Source organism: Neolamprologus brichardi, chromosome 22, assembly GCF_056152115.1.
Source record: "Neolamprologus brichardi isolate AB-2024 chromosome 22, ASM5615211v1, whole genome shotgun sequence".
Classification (NCBI taxonomy): Eukaryota; Metazoa; Chordata; class Actinopteri; order Cichliformes; family Cichlidae; genus Neolamprologus; species Neolamprologus brichardi.
The window spans coordinates 18,542,267-18,565,448 of NC_142124.1; the positions used below are offsets into that span (position 1 = coordinate 18,542,267).

The 23,182-nt window shown below is 43.1% G+C and overlaps 1 protein-coding gene across 2 annotated transcripts; it reads left to right on the forward strand.

Moving 5' to 3' along the window:
* Nucleotides 1-2,204: 2,204 nt before the first annotated feature.
* On the forward strand, nt 2,205-17,688 carry pdcd6ip (programmed cell death 6 interacting protein). Of its 2 annotated transcripts, none has more exons than XM_006787757.3 (18): nt 2,205-2,520; nt 4,810-4,864; nt 4,952-5,021; nt 6,174-6,301; nt 7,252-7,405; nt 8,305-8,405; nt 10,404-10,535; nt 10,632-10,854; nt 10,991-11,114; nt 12,784-12,961; nt 14,042-14,153; nt 14,359-14,528; nt 14,880-15,128; nt 15,319-15,453; nt 15,584-15,678; nt 15,783-15,918; nt 16,008-16,198; nt 16,668-17,688. In XM_006787757.3, the coding sequence occupies exons 1-18, from the start codon at nt 2,315-2,317 to the stop codon at nt 16,852-16,854; spliced, it is 2,646 nt and encodes an 881-aa protein (XP_006787820.1). In that variant the 5' UTR covers nt 2,205-2,314; the 3' UTR covers nt 16,855-17,688. The 2 variants fall into 2 exon arrangements, with proteins under 2 accessions (XP_006787820.1, XP_006787821.1); XM_006787758.3 differs by having other exon boundaries at nt 10,419-10,535.
* Nucleotides 17,689-23,182: the final 5,494 nt, after the last annotated feature.

The window sequence follows — 23,182 nt, forward strand, 5'->3', positions numbered from 1 at the left end:
GAAAGATTAAAATGATGGTCAATGATTTATAACTTAGACTTCATAGATTTGCAAATTTGAGCTGCTTCCTTTAGGGGTGACCACTGTGAACCATCTGCCTCCATCTCATCTTATCCAAAGCAGCATCCTGTCACAACAACCCTCTGCAATGTCCTCCTTCACTATCCATGAACCACCTCTGTGGTCTCCCTCTTTAACTGCTGCCTGGCAGCTCCATATTTAACATCCTTTGTCCAGTATATCCACTATCCCTCCTCTGCACATGTCCAAACCATCTTCACCCTTGTGTCTCTGACTTTGTCCACAGATGACTCAACTTGATGGTCCCTCTGATGTGCTCATCTCTAATCTTGTCTGTTCTGCTCACTCCCAGATTAAAGTCTCAACATCTTCAGCTCAGCCTCCTCTCTCTTTATCAGTGTCACCATCTCCAACCATACGTCACGTCAGGTCTCACTACCATCTTTTAAAACTTCCCTTTGACCCCTGCTGATATCCTTCTGTCAATAATCACCTCTAACATCATCAGTGAGGCCAAGGCATGCACACTTGCAAACACAGACATCATATAGACTCCTTTCTAGGTTAGAGGTAAGCAACAGTTTTTGCAGAATGTGCTCCTGATGTTCCAGAGATAAGCGCGAAGAAGATGATCAACAGGAAGCACCTGCCGTGGAGACAGTGAAAATATATCTTTGAGTGTGTTAAAGGTCGTCAACACAGAATTGTGGTGTGCATTTTATTGCAGGACAATTAAATGAGGCGCTGCATTGACTCATAATTTATCAAGCAGATTGTGAGTACAAAACACCTGCCTGTGAGCCCCCAAAGCAGATGTTTAGGACCCAAAATCATGCAAACTCTGGTTTTCTCTTATCAGAGGCTGTATCACACCTGGGCTGAGGAGTGAATATAGCAGGTGCAAATTAATGACCAAACCAGACAAAAACCCACATCAGTGTGTCTACATTCTGGGGGATATGCCTCTCCTTAATAATCATCTTTACTGACAAGTGTTTGCACATAATTGTTTTGCCATTTTGGTGACAACGTAGAAAATGAAGAAACAAAAGAAAGGATACATGAAATTATAGAAAATAGAATTTATAATGTGTAAAATATTCAGTGCTTTTATAAAGTCTCACTGTACAGTTTGTGAAAACATCCAAATGTGCCTTGGATGACACCTTTTAGCTGCTGCGGTTTGTGGATTTCTCTGCTTTCGGTTTTATCTTTAGTAACCCAAAGGTTTTGGGGTTGAGATCAGGTGATTCGGATCCTTTCCTTCTCTATATTATCTCTCCTCATCGTTGTGGTTCAAGTTCATGCTCGTTTTATTAAATTTATTTCTAGGACTGTGCAGGCTCTCTTAGGTGTATTCCAGTTAAGTGTGATCTGGCCTTCCTGTTCTTGATTGTACCCTGTGGTTTACACCTTCTTGTAAACACCTGTTTTCACATTCAGAAGCTTTTTTCTGATAATGAGATGTCGCTCTTGACACAGATGCTGTGAAGTTGTTTATCTTAACCAAAGAAAGTATTCTGCCATCATCCAATTTTGCATTCTTCTTCGGTCTTCTAGGTCCTTTGGTGTTGTTCAGCTTCCTTGTGCAAGGCAAACTGAACAACCAGCTGTTTGTATACTATTTGTTAAATTTCCAATATCCTTGCTTATTTTGCTAAATAAGCTGTATTTGGATTTGCAGTGGAGGAATATATAAAATAAAGAAATGACCTGTTTTGGAAATATTCTTATGACTCTGCTTCATTGTACATACTCTGTGTATGAATCTAATGTTCTTTGGCCGCTTATGATATATTTTTAGAACTGTTATGTTATAATTGTTTCAGTTTCTGTTGTTTTCTTGGCCAGATCTCGTTTGAATTTTTTTCTTTTTGCCAAATAAGACTTTATAATATCTGTATATATAAAGATACATATAAGGGAAACTGGCAAAAACATAAACAAAACAAAAAACTGATTGCAGTTTCTACCTCGTGACAGTGACGTGATAGCTTTCAAGTTTCAGATATATTTGGCAGTATATAGGTCAGCAATTTACAGCAGATTAAACTCCAGGTTTTGGCGGAGTTCAATCACGGAAAAAAACATAAGATCAAAGCTCCTTCTTTCCATTTGCTCATTTCTCAGTAAAACGGCACTGAGTCTGCGCGGTGCGCCTCGGCGCTTCCCATTACGTAATTGACGTCGCTTGTCAGAATCCAGGAAGTGGTTAGATCGTTCTTGTTTGTGTCCCTGGCTCGCTGGTCCCATCTGTTTTTTCTGATTTAATAAAGCGCTTTCACGGGCCGAAATGGCGACGTTTATTTCAGTCCCGTTGAAAAAATCGTCCGAAGTGGATCTGGTGAAACCGCTGTCGAAATTCGTAACGTCTACTTACCCGGCAAGCGAGGATCAGGGAGAGTATCTCCGCGCCGTGGAGGAGCTCAACAAGCTCCGCAAGAGCGCGCTGGGAAGGCCGCTAGACAAACACGAGAGCTCCCTGGAGATTTTACTCAGGTAAAAAACAAAACACTGTTTCATAACACGTGAACCGCCTGCTGTGTAACTAACGCCAACTGTTCGGACGGCTGTCTCACCTGGGGCGCTGATTTAGCTCGGCCATCGCCGCACCCAGCGGGGTTAGCTTTGAGCTGCTAACACAGAGCTAAGATGCTAGGAGGACGTTCTCGGGGAAATAACTGAGTCATTTGTTACTCGTGCCAAGTTTCCCTGCGGGGGGAATACAGGCGGGATGTGCTGGCTGGTTTAACCGAACTGTCAGTTGCTTGTGAGGGTAAACTGGGCATGGAAAGCCGACCTTGTTCACACTTATAGCTATGGCCTTTAGGCTAAAGTGGCTTAAAGAAAACTATACCTTGTGTAGATTTAGCGTAAACACTGAATTTGAACTTTCTCAATGTGAGAAAAGAACCCGAGTTGTAAGAAACAAACACCTGTCGCAAATGCCTAGAGAAGGAAGCCTTCAGTGTGAGTGTTAGCAATAGCAAAATGCAGCTTAATCACGTCTAACTGGCAGTTTTGACGCGTTTGTCAGCACTAACAGAGGCTGTGTTGGTGAGAAAAGCCTCAGTATGTGTCTGCTCATCTACAGATGCAAAAACAAAAGGGAGAGAGTCCAGACCGTGCTTTTTCCTGTCAGCCAGAAGTTGCTGATGTCACTGAGATCTCCATAAAGCTGAGCATAAATGGTGTCACTGTGTTAAGTGCTTTGCATAGAGGAAGTTGGTAGGATAGATGTGATATATTTTTGTGAAACAAAGTCCCTCTGTGTCCTTGTCACCTCTATGTTGTTAACTGGTGACTTTCCTCCCGTGTAACTACACTTACTTATAATTGTTAAATGAGGCATGGCACTAATGAGGGATGAGAGAGATGTGGCACTCAAATAATCCTGAACACCAGGCTGTGGTGGGGGAGGGGGGGAGAGGGAGATTAGATTTTCCAGGGAGAGGGATAAATGTGTTTATAAACTTCAATTTGGGGGAGAAAATCAGCTTAATATTTGTGACTTTTCTTAAACTTGATGGGTTATTATATACCTGCAGCCTATGTGTTGTTATGACCGCTGAGATTAAAGTTAACTTCCAATATAAGGGCACAAAAGTATATTAGTGGGTTAGTTTCAGTGTAGCCTTTCTTCTGCAATGAATATATCTTGAACAGGCCTGTTTCTTATTCCTGGGTGACATACAGGTACGGACTTTGTCCTTTTTAATGTGACTCGTGATTTATTTAATGCATAGAGTCTGCTCACATTACCTTAGTAAGTGTCCAGGTATGCAAATTCGTGATCCCAACCTTTTGTTGTTGTGTAGGTACATTGAAGTTTGTGTTTGTTTATTTTAAGATTTTGATTTTAAATAACTGACTGGGAATAATTGATCAAAAGTCAGCCCAGTTATTTTTTTCTGTCTTGTCTCTCTAAAAACATGTGAACAAATTTCCTTACCGTGTGAGCGCTAGTTTATGCTCTTTTGTTTTCTTGGGTTTTCTGAGGGAAATATTGATAGAAGCCAATTTTAAAAAAAAAAAAAAAAAAAATCTGTCTGAAAAAGATTAATATAATAATCTGTTGGTTATACTAACTTACAGACTTTTGTGTGTGATGTGGGACCTGTGGGTTAGTAGCAGTCTGCTCAGGACCGATCAGAAGCATGCCAAAACTGATTAAGCCGCCATCACTGAATGTTAGCATTGTGTCACTATGGTGACCATTGTTTGCATAGGAACCTTTCTTTCTCTCTCGAGCTAACCAGGTGGCACGCCTCGGCTCACCTTTCCGCTGCTCAAGTGTGTGCGTGTGTGTGTGAGTGAGAGAGAGAATAGGAAACAAACTTTGTATGCAGTTTGTTCTGTTTTAAACGCCAGTGTGTGTTTACTGATGTGTTTTGAGTTCAGGAGAGACATGTTGAAGGATCGGTAAAAGGGATTCCCTGATGTCATACCTCAGAATAGACTGCTCACACATCACAGGCGCTGATACTGATAGGACAGAGAGCCGAGGTGTGTGTGTATGTGCGTGCGTGTGTGTGTGATGTTGTTTCCTGAGTCATTGTCAGATGACTCTGAAATGGCTGAGCTTCCTCACACCACAGATGTCATAACATTCTCTACCTCTATACAGCTGGTTCATTTCAATTATGTTTCAAAGTCTCTTCATTACTTTTTTCCTAACTTACCATGAGTTGAAGTCCCTTTGAGTAATTTTTAGAGAAATGTTATTTCTCGATTTAGATATAAACAAAATCAAAGTTTCAATCTGTGGTGTTTCGTCTCTGTCCGCAGATATTATGATCAGCTGTGTGCTGTCGAGCCCAAGTTCCCCTTTTCTGAAAACCAGGTAAATGATTGAGCTGCAGCACACATGACCGTGTGTTAGTTACTGAGCCGAAGCACTTAAACACAAAGCCTCTTCCTGTTTCTGCAGCTCTGCTTAACCTTCACATGGAAGGATGCCTTTGATAAAGGATCGCTGTTTGGCGGCTCCGTCAAGCTCGGTAAGTTTGGCTTTTTCAACACGTATTTTTACCTCCTTAAGAACATGTGCATGTCATTGTGTGTATGACAGTTGGCTGTAAAAGGAGGAAATGATATCACAATAGTTCCGGTAAATTTAAAACTCCGCCCCTCAGGTACGTAATTGTTGTTCTGTCTTTTATTCCTCCTGTCTCTTTGCGTTTTCATCTCTTTCTTTCACATACACAGACATGAAACACACCCAGTGAGAAACAATTCTTTTTAATTCAATGCACATACGAAACAGGCCCAACAAGATGTCATATGGAGTTAGAAAGATTTCATAAAGAAGTATGTGGTGCTGACATGTTTCTTATGTAACAGAGCAAGGGGAAATCACATGCACACACAGTTACTCAAATCTCATATTGATCAGCTGGAGTCCTCAACCATTGGATTGTTTCTGTTCATTTGGAGGAATGAAAATGTTGATGTTAAGAGGTTGAAATGCTTGTTTGTGTAAATCCATGCAAACAGCTGTTTCAGGAACCTGAAACAATATTCGGTGGGGAAAAAAACTGATGTCACTTTGTCCTCTCTGTGAGTTTTCTCAAGAAGAGACAGGGAATCCTAACAAAAACAAAAGCAGTGACGTAGTCACAAAAATCAGTCAGTGCTTGTTATCTCAACTTCGCGGTCTCTAAATATCTCTCAGAACTGTGTAATGAGCAAACCTCTCAGCTGGGATGGGAAATCCCCAGCTCAGTGCAGCTACACACACCTAGGGGTGCGACCTGACCAATGATATTTTCCCTCTTTGTGATGCTGGCCACTTAAAGCTTGTGGCAATAACGTCATGTGACTGTGATCAATCAACAGTTTGTTTTTATCAGAAGTTTAGTAATTTACAAACTTACTGTAAATGACTATTTATCTATTTGCACTGTGACTAAACCACAATAATTCAAAGAACAAACACGGTTTGACATGTTGGAGATAAAAATTTATAGAAATAAATCAAATAAAAGCATGCTGATCTAGAACTTTTGAGATTTTAGGAAAAGTAACATTTTACATAGTAATAAAGGAAAATTTTGGCCGTGTTTTTGTATGCTGCGTCACATTTGGTTAGTGGAAAATCTCAATTATGTTGTGGAACTGAGAGTGAGCCCTCTTGTGCTTTTGTGTTGCAGCTCTGGCCAGTTTGGGCTATGAGAAGACGTGTGTGTTGTTCAACGTGGCAGCTCTGGCCAGTCAGATCGCCTCAGAGCAGAATCTGGATAATGACGAGGGACTGAAGACCTCTGCCAAATACTATCAGGTGGGTGTACTACCACACAGTAACATACAGTATACTATCACTGTTAAAACTTAGATGATATTTAGTTATCCTTAAACAAAACCTAAACCCGGCGCCCACCAAAAAAAAGATAATTTATATCTTTGAATCTCATAAAACAGTTCACTCAAGCTGTCTTTTACAAAAATATGGAGAAATATTCAACTTTTGTGTTTGTTTTTCTGTTGTTTTTTGTTTTTGTTTGTTTGTTTGTTTTAACTGAGTCGATTCTTCTTGTTTCTGAAATTTAGAAAAGGGGTAAAATTTCCAGGATTCAAATGTTTGTGCAAATGTTCTCCAGAGAGTAAATCCACCGAGTGTTTCTCTCCTCTGTTTCGGGTGCCTGTGTGTTTGAAGCCAGGAAATGTTCAAAGCTCTTTGTAGCACCTTTATGATCCATCCTGTTACAGCTGTTTTGGGTTTACTCTGCTGTACGTCTATTTTTGTCCTCTTTGTCAGAAATTTATCAGGATGAACTTCATAAGGTTTAGCCCCATCTTTCTAAGGTTTCGAGGATTTGAAGTGAAATGCATCAGTCTGACTTTTTCACTGATGATAGTAAATATTTGCATTGATCTGCTTCCCCAGAAGGATGAAAAGCTTCAGAAAGAGTAGGCCTGCAGAGTGTTTAACCAGACAAACAAACAAAATGCAAATCTGACATGTTTCACTCCAGGCTCGAGACCCGAGTGTGACAGAAACAGGCGGGACTTGCAAATTTGTATTTTTATTTCTTTTCTAACATGTGACGCTCTTATCAAACATGTGACCTGATGGTGCTGCTATTTATGATCTGTGTGATCTCCTGCACATTGATGATGCATTTGAGGCCCGTGGAGCTGGCTGAAAGCCACAGTTAGCTGTGTTTTGGGGAAAAATCATATTTTAGTTTTGGATTGGATTCATTTTTTCCTCTTGGTGTCTTCCTTTAGCTGGCCAGCGGGGCGTTTGGCCACATCAAGGACACGGTGCTGTCTGCTCTGAACAGGGAGCCCACCATGGACATCTCCCCTGAGACTGTAGGCACCCTGAGCCTCATCATGCTGGCCCAGGCCCAGGAGGTCTTCTTTCTTAAAGCCACTTCAGGTACCAAAGCCCTGACCATGAAGACATGACTAAGCCTTTCAGTGCATTTTGATGATCATTTATTTAAAACACAGACTCTATTTTAAACCCCTTTGAATACTTTTAAAAAGTGCATGACGCTTCTACTACTGCTTAAGAGTTTTACTCCGTGGGCCATCTTGCAAGTTAACATTTTCACAGAAGCTTATGTTACAAATAAAATGAAGTATTGTACTTTAATTAATTATATATCATCTTTAATTACCCACTTAAGCAGGTTTTTTTTGGTCTCAAGATTAATTTCCAGTGCTGATGGGAGCAGTTTAGGTCCCAGTTACACTCAGCTTCTGTCCCCATTCTGTCTGCACAGTTTGTGTGTTGGAGTTTTAAAGATAGGTTCTTATATAAAAAAACAAAAACTCATCTGCTGAGAAGTTGTGTAATTTTGTTGTAGATTACTTTTCTAACATGTATTGCTGTGATGTTTTAATGCAGTGGAAGCAGTCAGCTCTGAAAACCACTCAGAGAACCACTTTAGAGTTTGACCAAAGCAACCAACCAGCATCGTTATCAATAACGTTGGGTCTATTTTACTGGATATACCGAGAAAAAATACTTCCCATCAAATTATGTTAAAGTAAATCTCATAAAATGGAAAAAAGCATCACAAGTGCACTCCAAGTTTCTAAAATTGGAGAAGAATTTGGTGATAATTTAAAAAAAAAAATCTTAAAAATAAATAAATAATGGAAGTGGGAATTTGTTCTTTGGTCCATCCTTTCCTGGGACTGTCAGACTACCCGGCGTTAGTGTTCGAGGGTTAATGTGTGATTTTGAGTAAAGCAGCTTCTTATCTGGAGTCTTTTCACGTGTTTCTTTGCCCTGTGCATCCTTTTAAAAGGCTCTTGTTCACCATATAGATAAGATGAAAGACGCTGTCATCGCTAAGCTGGCCAATCAGGCGGCAGACTTCTACGGAGATGCCTTCAAGCAGTGCCAGTATAAGGACAACCTCCCCAAGGTATATGAAGAACACACGCACACACACAAAGTTACACATTAACCACGAGATGGAAAGCCACACATCCACGGTCAGCCATGTGCTCGGTGGGGTGCAGACATGCAGAGCGTGGACTCTTAATGCTTTAGAGTGTGTCTGGTTGTGTGTATTGTTTTGTGTTTATGTGGGAAATATACTCGGGTTGTGGGACTGTCCCATTCACACCCATTCTGTTCTCATTTTTCTGTTTCCATCCTGTTTTCACTGCGACTGGTTGATTAATACGCAACTACATATTGACCTGTGTTCTTTCTGATTGGTTTCTCTCCGTTTAATCAAAGACATCTTAAAGTAGTTACTAACAATTTAAATGATGCAACCACACATAGACACACACACACTAACAAAGGTCCACGCTGCACATTTAATATTTTGGAGTTAAGCAGATCGAAACAGAGAAAAAGGCAGCTGTTCTAAGTTATAACTGAAGTATTTAAATGTGGGAATTTCCACATGTCTAAATTTAACAGCTGTGATGTGTTAGAAATGATGATGTTTGATATGAACTGTACAAATGTAAATTATAGTTCATTGAAAAATATTTTTTCTTACAATAAAAACGCAAAATTCTCCATCTGCATACCTTAAAGCTGAAAGGATTTATCAATCAATTTGTCAGCCAACAAAAAACATAATCGGTTAATATTTTGTTAGTTAATTGTATAAAACGAGACTTGCTTTCAGCTTCTACTGAGATTTTTTTCTCTCCATATTTTATTGTTGATAAATAAAAATCTTTTGATGTCTCTGATAGGACAAATCTGGGACTATTTAAAAGTCACTAATTATGCCGTGCCCTTGTGACGAGGAAATAAAGTGTGACGAGGAAATAAAGTGTGACGAGAAAGTAGCTTCATATATGCTGTTACAGCAGTTTGTCTTCATCGTTACGTTCACCTAAAAGTCCAGAGGATATGGGGACGTAAAGTTTCTGGGTTGGGGAAAAAAGGAGCAGAATAAAGATTTTTTTTTATTATTATTATTATTAATTAAACTAAGAGACAGACGAGTCAGGATCACCATCAAAAGAAGGAACATAACAAAACAGAGTAAGTTAAACCCTCCTCTCCCTCTGAGCTAAAACACAAAGTCACTGCACTGCAAGGACAACTGTGCTCCCCTCCCTGACCTACCTGTCCTAATTGCTGACTGTGGCCAGCTGCCAAGGTCAGTACCTAAAGTACGCCAGAGGAGAAAACACCTACTGGACGAAAATCACTCCAGACCCCGCTGAGCCGTAACACTCATATTAAACATGGCCAGAGATTTGAAAAATGAGGACATGATTCAGGATTCAGACAGCTCAGTCGTGCTTAATATGTGAGCACAGCTGTCCCACTCGCCTGCTGATAAAACCTTCTGTTTGCAAGGGGCAGCCAATCAGGAGGAAGTTGACTTAACTCTTTCCCTCAGTTGCCTCAGGATATATTAGTAGTAGGAGCTGTATTGCAGATGTAAACAAACAAAGTCAAACCTAAAAGTATGAAAACTTACCAGGTAATAATAAAAAAACGTTTTAAAATCATTGTGCTTTCACACCACCTTACACAGACACACACACACCTGGTTTTGGGATGTTTGATGAAGCAGCTTTTTCTGGAAGGTTAAAACACTCATGGCCTGTTCTGTTTTTCTCTCTCGTTGTCTTCCTTTCTTTCTGCATCCCTCGCCGTGGTGCTGGCGTTTGCCCTGGTTGTGTCTGTGCGCGCGCGCTTGTGTTGTGTTTGCACGCCTCTCTGTCACCCCTGTCTGTCACTGGCTTCTGTGATTTTTTTTTTTTTTTTTTTTTTTTTTAATTTATTTTTGTATTTATTTAATTTGATTTTTTTTTTTTTTTTACCTCGCTGATGTGCGCCTGCCATCTTATGGTTTGCGTTGCCACTGTGCGTGTATGTGCGTGTGTTTTTATATATGTCTGCATGCCTGCGTGTTGCTCTGTGGTTGCCGCTCCCTCGTCAGTATTTTTATTTTCAGGAAGTGCTTCCGGTGCTTGCGGCTAAGCACTGCATCATGCAAGCCAACGCCGAGCTGCATCAGAGCGTCCTGGCCAAGCAGAAGAAGAGGTTCGGGGAGGAGATTGCCCGTCTGCAGGTACACAGATTTCCCCTCGCTTTATAGCCCTTTAGAAAAACAAAAAACAAAAAATGTTGTCTCCACAACTTTTCCTCCCTTATTTGATCAATCCAGCACGCAGCAGAGCTGGTTAAGACTGTGGCGTCTCGTTACGACGAGTACGTGAGCGTTAAGGATCTGACAGACAAGATCAACCGATCCCTCACAGCAGCTAAGAAAGACAACGACTTTATCTACCACGACCGGGTGCCTGAAGTCAAAGACCTCGAGCAAATCGGCAAAGCAGCGCTGGTCAAACCAACCGCCATCACACCCCCACTCAGTCAGAAATTTTCAGGTACAAACCGCGGACACACCTCCATACTGAGATATGAAATAATCTGATAAAACTAAAAGAAACTGTTGAGAATGATGCTCAGCTGACTCTTTTTTTTGTTTCAAACCATTTGCCTGTCTTGATCTTTTCACTTCAGACTTGTTTGAGAAGATGGTTCCCATGGCCGTGCAGCAGTCCATGAGCATTTACAGCCAGAGGAAGGCCGAGACTGTTAACAGACTGGTGGGAACCATGAGGGAGGCGACTAATCTCTGCAACGGGTATGCTGTGCTGTGTCTGTAAAGCTATATGCTCACATGAGCTCCAGCTCTGAGCGATTCTCCGCCATCACATGTGGAGCTTTATGCGAGAACCTTAATTATCAGCCAGTTTGCTACTGCAAACAAGGTTTATGATATTAAAGAAAGCCTCGTCACTTTGGGGCAATGATTGTGGCAGTAATTTTAAAGCCTCCATCTAAATGAAATATGAGAGTTCCTGCTCCTCCTGGAGTATCGGTGAGATTCGAGTGAATGAGATTGAGTTTGTCCTAGATATGACTGACTGTGAGCCTCGGTGACTGCTCAGTGGATTTGAATTCTTATTAGTTTGTGCACTTTCTTTCTGACTTTAATACAAGAACCTGTGAACTGTGATGGATCACAGGATGAGCTATTATGTTGATGTTCTGGTTTTCATTGAAAACTGCATATATAGACTCACAGGTGACCCTGGTCTTTTTTCCCCATAAGTAACTTTTACTGCGCACACAAAACAAACAAAATAAGAAAAAACACATCCATTATGGCTTCTGCAACGTGATCAACGTGGCTTCTCCAATCAGAGCCAGCCATTCAATTTCTTCCGCTTATCCAAGTCAGGGTTGCTGGAGCCTATCTCAGCTACCGTAGGGCAAGAGGACCCTGGATCTTCTTCCTGTGAGGCAACACCACCATACTTGCCTTTCCCCTATCCACCAGAGCACCATAAGAAATCCTAATTCATGTTATGGGTGTGTAAAAAGTACACTTACCTACATCTTTACTACACACAGCGAAAGGAAACGTCTAGGATAGTACACAATGTACGGTTTAGATAGGGTGCTGCTAACAAAAAGACAGGAGGCTGAGCTGAAGATGCTGAGAGTGAGCAAGATCTGGAGACAAAGTCAAAGTCAGGCAGAAGGAGAAGAGGAAGACCACAGAGAAGGTTCATGGATGTAGTGAAGGAGAACAGAGGAGGATGCTGGGAATGGGTGAGATGGGGACGACAACTAAAGGGAGCAGCTGAAAGAAGGCGGTCTACAACCTACTATGAATGAGAGTGTGACGACACGATTGGCTCGTGTGTTAAAGATGGTGAAGATTCAAAGATTTCTATTCGGGATTCTGCCTGTCGTGTCTCTCTGGTACAAAGTTTGCATGACATCACATCAGGCCCGTGTGAGAATAGAGCAGTATTTTGGAGAAGCAGTGGCGATCGTGTGTCCTGATGCAGGAGTATTTCTTGGAAGATGTCCTGCTCTGTGTAACGTAAAAAGAACGACTTCACCATCCGAGTTTATGTGGAAACTCTCATACGAGTTGCTGTTTGTGTAAACCACTCTGTGTCTTCCTGTTAACATGTCAGTAAGTGCTTCTGTAAATAAATTTAATAATTCATAACATGAGGGAGCATCAGGTACCATTAAAGTGTCGATAAAAGCACTCGTGTCGTCAGTGCGGCGCTCTCAGCACATCGTTTGAAGATCTTTATTAGAAATTTGAGCCAACGACGTCAACATGAGTGCATTGTCATTAAATTAAAGCAGTAAAATGAAAATATTTATTTTAACTCATTTTCTCCAAGTAAACTTTGTAAAAGCTGTTTTTAATGAGCTCCGTGCTGACGAGCTACAAACTAATGTTCAAGCAGCCGTAATAACTGACAGATGATGCGTTTCTCCATCAGGGTGTTGGCGTCTCTAAACCTGCCAGCTGCTCTGGAGGATCTGTCAGGAGACTCCATCCCACAATCCATTGCTGAGAAGGCCAGGAACGTCGTGCAGCACGGAGGACTGCAGAGCATCGAGCAGCTCATCAAAGACCTGCCCGAGCTGTTGACCCGTAACAGAGAGATCCTGGATGAGGTCGGTGACGCGAGCAGACACGTGCCCTCTGACCTCCCTGCTTGCAGCGACCCCAAAATCTGTTTAACAAAGCAAAGAAGCCGCTTTTAGAACAACAGGCTGCAAACAGCTTGTTCGTCATATGGCTTTGCTTTCTTCAAAACGTAGCATATGAATCCTGGCTTGGACGCCGCGAATGTTGGAGTTTTCTACCATCATTATTACCAGAAGAGCGTATTAATGCTAAAAAAACTCTTAATCGTTCCTAATGGCGGAAATCCCAGATCCGCATCATCACAGGAATCTAATCCACTGATCGTTGGGCCAAGGACTGTCTGTCCACCGGTTTCAGCCAACCCATTTTTTAAACATCATGCTGACAAACAAATAAACAGATGGGAGGGAAAACATAAAGCACAATCTGCCTCCAAGTTTGTTGGCAGAGTTGAAAAGTCCAAACTGAAATGCCCTAATTTTCCTAAAAAGTAGTCATTAATGAGACTAAAAGGAGGTAAAAAAAAAAAAAAAAAAAAACGAAAATACAATTGAGCTCGCCAAAAAATGACTATTATTTGAGATTTTAATTTTTTATATATTGAGTTTTTATTTTTAATTAAACTGCAGTTTCAGTTTTTTTTAATTTAACATGCATGTTGAGTGATCATTAAAAAGTACACGAGGCAGACAAATGTGGACGAGCAAAGTTTATAATCACTGATGTAATAATCGCTGCTTCGTGTGTCTCAAGTGTGGCAGTTTCTGAAAATACGTGCCACAATGACAGGATCTCACCAGCTGTATAAGCTATTTTTCTGTATCCTGACATTATAATAACAATAATAAGAATATCCAAATAGTCTAACAGATTCCTTATGTGTCATCAGGACCTCCCCAAAGTGATATATATTCAAACCTGTTTGAAAACCCACCTTCAGAATCGGTTCTTACTCTGGTTTCCTCATTTTATGTGTCTTTAAACTCTGTTATCTTATGCTGGTGTTATGTCCTCTGATTATTTTAGATGCACAGCACTTTTGTGCTAATCGATGTGTATCAGTGGTGTTTTTGTCCTCTCAGCGTCTTTGTGTTCTCGTCCTTTAGTCTCTGAAGATGCTGGACAATGAAGAGACGACCGACAACGAGCTGAGGACCAAGTTCAGCCAGCGCTGGAGCAGAACTCCCTCTGGAGACCTCTACAAGCCCCTTCGAGCCGGTATGCCACGGAAGATTGTTGCTCTCATTTGTTGTTGGTGTTGGGCTTTTTTTTTTTTTTAATTTATTTATTGGGGCCATTACACACTGAGCGCGCTGCAAAAGAACAACAGCAAATTCCTAATTTATTGGACACAAACTTGTCGTGCAAGTTTATGCGCTGTAAAAAGCCCTCTCTTAGTCCCTCTAATCCTCTCCTTACACAGAGGGCGCTAACTTCCGCAACATCTTGGACAAGGCGGTGCAGGCCGACCAGGTGGTGAGGGACCGCTACAACACCCACTGTGACATGATCGCCCTGCTGTGTAAACCAGAGAACGAGCTCAACGCTGCCATCCCCTCTGCCAACCCGACCAAGACACTACAGGGCAGCGAGGTCTGTCTGACATCTTTACATCTTTGTTTGTGAGCTTAAATATTGGGAATGTGCTTTTTTTTTTTAATGTGTGTGTCCCATAAACGTCAACTCCTGCTGCACAGAAACCCCCGGTGGACATTGTGTTCCTTATGGCCCTTTACCTCCTCCCCTCACTGCCTCCCTTTTTCTTTTCTTTTTTTTTTTTTTGCTGATACTGTGTTGTGTTTCACTGGGGAGCTCAAATAACTAAGCAAGCAGAACTGAAAGAATTGCACCTCTCTCCAGCTGCTGGACTCACTGTAACGAGGGTGAGAGGTCGGAGGTTAATGTCGGACTGTGGAAAAGTCATCTGTCTACCTTCCCCTGTAGGTAGTGAACGTGCTGCGCTCTCTGCTCGCTCAGCTGGAGGAGGTAAAGAAAGAGAGGGAGACTATGGAGGGAGAGATCAAGGCCGTGACCTTTGACATGTCCACCACCTTCCTGACGGCGCTGGCTCAGGATGGAGCAATCAATGAGGAGCAGCTGTCGCTGGGCCAGCTCGACCAGCTGTACGGCAGCTACAACCAGCGAGTGCAGGCCAGCCTCCGCACACAGGAAGAGGTGCTGGGGAAAGTTCAGGTACAGGCGGCTTTGGTGGGAAGTGTGCGGCTTTTATGTGTGTTTATTCCTTAAATTGGGTCAGAATTCCCTCACGGGAATGACGCTTTAACTGTATCGGATTAAAAGAATGTATAGATGGACATAAAGTGCATACATAATAAAAGGAGTCGGAGGTTAACCGTCCTCTCGACCTGCGATCTGCTTCCAGACGTCCCACCAGGAGTTCAGCAGCCTGAAGCAGTCCAACGCAGACTCTAACCAGAGGGAGGAGGTCCTCAAGAAGCTGGCCTCGGCCCACGACAGCTACATGGAGATCAGCAACAACCTGCGTGAGGGCACCAAGGTACGTGCTCAGCAGAACAGCGGGACCAGCCGTGCCGCAGCGATGCATATCTTTTGTCAGATGTGCTCTACTTTTGTGCGTCCCAAACCGGGTTAGTTATTTTTGTCCCCGTTTGTTTCTCCCCACTCAGTTCTACAACGACCTGACAGAAATCCTGCTCAAGTTCCAGAACAAATGCAGCGACATCGTTTTCGCCCGTAAGACGGAGCGCGATGAACTCCTCAAGTACGTACCCACACGGTCATTCCAAGCTGGCCAAGAAGGAAGACTGTTTTTGCAGTTGGGTTCTGTTTTATTTGCTGTTTGTGATGTTCGATTTTTACTCTCAGGGACCTGCAGCAGAGCATCGCTCGAGAGCCCAGCGCTCCAGCCTTCAACGTTCCCGCCTATCAGAGCACTCCCGCTGTCCCCTCCGGCCCCGCCGCCCTCGCTCCCGGACCGACCCCTGCACCCAGAACCGTTTTTGTAAGCGGATACTCAGCCCAACATTGAATATTATCAACATCCGTCAGTCGTGTGCTCATCTTTCTGTTCTCTCCCTTTACGTCTTCCAGCCTGTGCAGCCTCAACAACCCGAGTCAAAGCCCCAGCCCCCAGCCAGGCCACCTCCACCAAGCGTGATCCCTCAGGCAGCCTCCACCACACCCGCCAGCTCACAACCTGCTGCCGCTCCCACTAACAACCCACCACCCATGGCACCCCAGGCCCAGGGACCACCTTACCCCACCTACCAAGGCTACCCTGGGTCAGTTTTTTTCAGTGGATTTCTCAGATCTGAGCACCTCATTTGGTCCTTAAAGTGACAAAAAACTGCTGCAGGTTGACCGGCTTGCATTCTCATTGGTCGGAGAGTCTCTGCTGCTACTTTTTATAAGAAGAAAATGTGACAGGAACAGATTTCTGGCTTCAGTGAAGCAAATAATTTGAGAAAAAAAAAATAAAGATGAAAATCTGCAGCTACAGGTTGAAGATAAAGTGCATGAAATATCTTCTCAGTAAACATGGAGCAATTAAAAATCTATAGATGGTCTTTAATTTTACCAGCTGCAAATGCCATTAAACCCAAACTCAATTCTAGCTCTGTATACTGATGCTAGAAGAGGGCGTTACTTGCTTCATGATAACTTTTAAATGAAGTCTGCAACCTTTGACTCTGAAGTGTTTTGATTATACAATGTTTGAAGTTTGTCTCGTCTGTTGTCTTTTCCCTGCAGGTACTACCAGATGCCTATGGGCTACAATCCTTATGCTTACGGCCAGTACAACATGCCCAACATGCCCTACATGCCCTACCAGACTCCGGGTCAGGGAGGATACCCAGGAACTGCTCCAGCAGGACAGCCTTACCCAGGCTACCCCCAACAACCCCCTCAGCAACAGCCCTACTACCCTCAGCAATAACTCCCCTCTTCATCCCCGTATTCCTCACATGTTAACACCAAATTTAAAACAAACATCCCCAGCAATAACACTTCAATCCCATGGGCTCCTCCACTCGTCTTACACTTTTTCTCCTCCTGACAGCAGCTGTGTGAAGGTGGAGCTGCTGAAAAGCCTTTAACACTTTTCTGTAACTCATCTTTCTTTTTGTTAAGCGCATGTTTTTCTGGATCCTGGCAGCACTTTTCCCTGAAACTGTTTCAGCTTTCATCAGTGCACTAACACCTCCTCCTCCTCCTCCTCCTCTTTATTTTTTTTTATGTACTCATTTTCTAAAAGTTTTGTTGATTAAATTAAACCCTTAACCTCTTTCCGATGATAACTGACTCTTTGACTGAGGTGGACTGCTGTAACAACACTCATCGAGGCGCACAGAGTGGCTCTTCATTTCCTCGCTGGAGACTGTGCATCTGTGTCGACTCAATCAAATCTCCCAGCGCATCTATATTAACTATATTACTATTTTTGTAATGAATACTGATGCTTCTCTGATGTATAAATCTATAAAAAAAACAACAACAGAAAAACGAATGGCCGGTAGGTTTTCTAATGTAGATGACTGTTTTTGTTTCTCTTTCACTCTTTCCTCTTGCTCTCTCACCCCGGGAATGTGGGTTTATTTCCGTGTTACAATCAAGAGGCTGTACAAGTGGGAGAAATGGCTCTGCTATATAAATATATGTATAAATAAGACTCTGTATGTGATTAACCGAGACACTCTGTGTGCGCCACTCCTGCTCTTTGTGTTTTTGTTTTTATCCATCACCTTTGAGATTAAAAACAACAGCAGCCAGACGCCATTTGTCTGTCTTTATGTGTTTTGAATGTCTTTTATTTATTGATTTATTTATTTTTTCCTCTCCTTAAACTGTGGAGGTTTGTAAAGCAGCCAGAAGAGGGCAGTCCTGCAGTTCACAGGGGAGGGGGAGGAGGGGGTGTGAAGCAGCACTACCTGCCGTTGTTGTTTCTGTCAGCCAATCAGAGATTGACTTGTCCCATCCAACTAATCGGATGCTTTTTGACCCCCGAGCACTGGGGGCAGATCCCATTTAGATGACATGCAAATTACGTTCCAGTGAGGTCGTGATCTCATCCAATCATATTTCCCCGCAGGTGATTTCTCCATAGACAGATTTCATCCCGAGATATTTATTCAGTGTCAGGAGACGCTAATGATTTCGCATATCTCCTCCCCGTGTGTGCGCGCGCGCGTTTGTGTGTGTGGCAGGGAGGCAGATGGCAGCGCAGTGTGATGTCTGGAAGGATGCATGGAGATGTTGGCAGAGAGCTGCTGGTCCCCTGCCTACATCCATCACTCCACCTCTCTCTCCATTTTCTCCTCTCTTCTGTCTAATCTGTCTTCTCGGGTTCCTACCACCACAACTCTTTTAAAAAAAAAAAAAACAACTCACCATATTTCACTTAAGTTTCTCTCTGTGCTCTTCCCATCCTTTGTTTTCCTTCTTATCATCAGATTTTTTGCTTTGCTCTTAAGCGTTTTCTCTTTTTCTAAATAATTATTATTTTTGTACACCACCTGGCATTTCCTCGCTCCCCTGGCTCATCTGTTTTTGCTTACCATTCGTCTGTCCTTGCTGTCCGAGCTGCGAATCGCTGGCAGTGAGTTATCTACACCGGTCAGTATCTCCTGGCTCATAAACGTCTCATAAGATTACGTCAGTGTGCGCGCTCGCGCTTTGGAGTGAGACTCACAAGGAAACACAGTTTTAATCAGATCTAACAGCTCGCATCTCCTACTGGAAGTGACACAACACACACACACTGCCATGTTTCTCCCTCTGTGTATATCTATACAGCATGGCTCTGCCGCCGCTGCTGCCAAAGCCAATTGTAGCTCTGGATGTGTTTATCAAAGGTGTCTGTGCGTCTCTGCCGTTTAATTTTAACAAGGCGTTCTCCACCGGAGGAGTGTCATATTTTAATTGGTCTGAAACAGAATAAAGGCAGCGAACAGAGCACTGCAGTGACAGGTATTAATTACCTTCTGCCTAATGGCTCCCAAACTCCGCACTCAGCCATATTGGTGTTCACACTATTCTTACTCCCCCACTCTTCTCTCTCTCTTTCTCTCATCGCTTTGCTCTCCTCCTCACCATGTGTTTGTCGGTAATAAGGCCGAACCGAGGCTTTTCTTTGGCTATGATGTTGATAATTACAAAGAAATACTCGATTAGAGGAATTGCTGCGCAGAGATACCCAAACGGGGGATTTGGGGCAATTTTTCATTTGTCCTAGGGTTTATGTAAAGAGTGTTTCAGTCGCTCGTTTAATAAAATAATGGAATATAGAGCTGAAGCTCGTACACTAACCAGCCACTTACCAGGCATACTTATTTAACTCGGCAGAAGCTCGGAGCGTTTAGGCACGAAGGCATGGACACGACGACCTGCTGGAGTTCAAACCGAGCTTCAGAATGAGGAAGGAAAAGGGATTAAGTGACTCTGAACGTGGATATACTGGGATTTTGCCACACAAGGATCTCTAGGGTTTATGGAAAGGGTGTCAAACATGCCAAAATAGGCTCAGCAAGGACTCCAACCTGCCTCAATGGACTGCTTTGAAAAATGTTAAGGGTGGCATAATTATCATATAAAAAACATGATAAAGACCAGCCTTATTTTATACTACACCAAATAATTACCAGATAAACATTTAAATAACAGTGAAAAATCAGGAACTTTTCTATCAACCATATCTAGAGATAGAAATATATACAGTACTGTGCAAAAGTTTTAGGCATGTGTGGGGAAAAATGCTGTAAACAAAGAACGCTTTCAGAAATATAAATGATTGTTTATTGGCCCCAAATAAAAATATTCTGCAGCAGGACAATAAACTCAAACACACAGCCAAAGTCATTAGGAACTATCTTCAGCGTAAAGAAGAACAAGAAGTACTGGAAGTGATGGTATGGCCCCACAGAGCCCTGATCTCAACATCATCGCGTGTGTCTTGGATTAGATGAAGAGACAGAAGGATGCTACATCCACCGAAGATCTGTGGTTAGTTCTTCAAGATGTTTGGAACAACCTACCAACCGATTCCTTTTAAAAACAGTGTGCAAGTGTACCTAGAAGAATTGATGCTATTTTGAAGGCAAAGGGTGGTCACACCAAATATTGACTTGACTTACATTTCTCTTTTGTTCATTCACTGCATTTTGTTGATTGGTGAAAATAAATGATTAACACTTCCATTTTGGAAAGCATTGTTTGTTTACAGCATTTTTTCCTCACCTGCCTAATGAGTGTGAGTTCACAGTGACTGTGTCAAGCTCTAAAAACTGTACAACATGGAAAAAATCCCAAAAATGTAACAAAATTGGATGTTTGCTTGGAAGTTCCACTGAGATAAAGATCTACACAAATTAGACCGGACTGACGTTACAACCACACGCAAGCTTTAGGCATTCATCACAATATACAAAATCAGCAGCAGGGGTTTCTCAGTAAAAACACCTGCATGCTTCCTGCAGCACATTTTTTTTAGATGCTTCTAAATTTAGCAGCAGGAATGTTGACACAACGGTCCTTTTCCTTTTAACTGGTTTGCCTGCACATGCTGCAAGGAAAAACATTTTTATGTCTTGGATAAATGGCAAAATAACACACAGAATTCTTCCGGCAACACTTTCCTTTGGAATTTTTGACCTGCTTGCTCAGTTCCTCATGGGAAAAGTTTATCAGGATGGGACTCTTCAGTCACTTCGGCGCTCTCAAATCTCATCAATGATTGATCGCCTTTGCTGCCTGTCTACAATATGGTCAATACTGGCCATATCTGTCACTGCCTGTGTGCTGTGTTCTATGTGCTCTATATTCAGAGACTAGGTATTGTGTTGTGTTGAACCATTTGTTGTAAAATGTTTAAAAAATGTAACAAAAACTTCCATTCATCCATTTTCTTCTGCTTATGCAGGGTCGGGTTGTGGGGGCAGTAGCCTAAGCAGAGAAGTCCAGACCTTGCCACCTCCCCTTGCTTATCTGGGGGAACCCCGAGGTGTTCCCAGGCCAGCCGAGAGATATAATCTCACCATAGGGACTTGGCCAGAACACCTCGCCCAGGAGGCATCCTTGTCAGATGCACCTTAACTGGCTCCTTTTGATGTGGAGGAATAGTGGCTCTACTCTAAGCGAGAGGCAATCTTGTTCTTTCTGTCACTACCCAGAGCTCCCGATCATAGGTGAGAGTAAGTACATAGATCCACTGGAAAATTGGGAGCTTTGCTCTATAAAGTTAATAGAGATTAAAACATACATGGATGAACCCTCCTTGTAGTTTAAACAGGACTGATGTTCTCAGGTGTTTTGTTAATGAGGGTCTACCTGTGTGAACAACCTCTGCCTGTGATTGGTTCAGGTTGTCTGTTTGTTAGAGTGATTCCAAAGGTTTTCATGGAGGACTTTTTTATTATTATTAATCCTTTACTCGCTGTGTGATCGGGGAAAAATGGACAATAGCGGACTTTTGTCTTCCCAAGAAAGCACCACAGACTAAAAATGCAGTGTAGGTATGCGGTCTTGTATTGTGATTGTAATTGAATAAGTTTTGCTGTGACGGCCCCGCTTTAGTGTGCACACACCCTGGCTATCATTCAGCGTTCCTCCTTCGGCTCACTTTCTTTGAGGAGAGTGCGAGAAGCTCTAAAAGGAAAAGGCATAGTGCTAAAATCTCATTTATGGTGTTAATTTGATCAGCTATCTGTCAGCTCACAAGTTGCCAGTATCAGTGCCTGTACATTGCCTGATAATTTTGCCTCTACTAAAGCAGCTCTCTGGCCCTGCTATGTGCGATATTTTTTTTCCCATAGAAGCGAGATGCCTGAAATAGCTCTGATTGACAGGTATAGAGACACAGTTACTATAACAACTACCTCCTGGCTCTCATGAGCACTTCTCTTCCTCTCAACCACCACCGCCATCATCCCTCCCCCCTCACCTCTTCTCTTTTCATTTTCTTTTACCACCTCTCCTTTTTTACCCCCCGCCCCCCCTCCCCAATCTTCCTCTCACCACCCTCCCCCCTCCACTATGTGCATGTGTGGGTGTAGAGGGAAGAGATTATGAAAAAAAAAAGAAGATGAACTCCACTGCAATATTTCCTTCACATGGAGATGTTTGTGTTGCAAGATAGAGGCCTGGCACCAGCTATTGGATCTAACCTGTGTGGGTGAGGGTAGGCGAGAGTGGGAAGATGAAACATGCTTATACAACACGGGCAAATAAGCCTTTTATATTCTTTTCGTGTTTCCTTTTCGGTGCCTGTTCCTCTGTCAGGTTGAGCCGCTCTGCTTGTATAATCAAGTCAGTCCAGCGTGTTCTGTGTTCCTGCATGCGGTATATATGTGTGTGTGTGTGTGTGTGTGTCGGTGGGTCTGTTTGCATGCGTGCACGCAATTTGTGTCAGCGAGCGGCACAGTGAGGCCACCCGATATGATGAGTGAATTTCAAGCATGATAGGATCTAGTGGAACTGCCAACGGAGAGTGCACAGAGAAAGTAGGTGTGTGTGTGTGTGTGTGTGTGTGCGCGCACTGCTGGGAAGAAGACGGACGTCATTGCTACCACCTGCTTCTGTGGGACAAAGGCCAGACGCATACACACACATTTGCATATGCAGACAGCCAAGCAGAGGTCAAACCAATCTCTTAACATAGCATTAATGATATGATTTACTTAACCCCCACATCCAACCACCTCCACCCACTTGCCCCCCCCCCCCCCCCCTGTCTTCACCCTCCCTCCCCCAGCCCCCTGTCCCTGCCTCTCCTTTCATCTCCCCGTCTCTGAGTCATCACACAGGGTGAGAGGTCTGAGGAAAACAAGCTGCCAGAGTTGGACATGCCATAACAATGCAGCACCTGTCAGTGCATGTGTGTGTGTGTGTGTGTGTGTGTGTGTGTGTGAGTACATGTGCATGCTGCTGTCTCAGAGCGTCTGTCATCAGGAGAAGGCAGGGAACATTTCCAAGTGCTACTGTAAATACAAAGACACTCTGCCCTGTCTGTGCTTGTATGTGTGTTTGTGTGTGTGTCTGCGTGCGTGTGTGTTCTCACCGCTGTGGCTTTCTCCAGAAGTTGCTCTGTCGCCCTATTGATTGGCTGTCTCACTTTGTGGCAGGAAATGAGACGGCGGCTCTCACTCAGCACCTGTGTGACCCCCCCACCCCCACCCACCCATCCACAGAGAGCTCCTCTAATGATCTGAGCTCAGCTGCCTGGGTCTTGCACTGCAACCGCTTCCTCACCGGCTCACGGGCTCAGACCTGAT

What these genes read in the sequence shown, in the direction of transcription:
- pdcd6ip (XM_006787757.3), top strand. Translation starts at nt 2,315, where the DNA reads ATGGCGACGTTTATTTCAGTCCCGTTGAAAAAATCGTCCGAAGTGGAT. An exon ending in ACTCAGTCAGAAATTTTCAG is followed by an intron (nt 10,855 to 10,990) that starts GTACAAACCGCG and finishes TTTTCACTTCAG; the next exon opens with ACTTGTTTGAGAAGATGGTT. An exon ending in ACCTACCAAGGCTACCCTGG is followed by an intron (nt 16,199 to 16,667) that starts GTCAGTTTTTTT and finishes TTTTCCCTGCAG; the next exon opens with GTACTACCAGATGCCTATGG.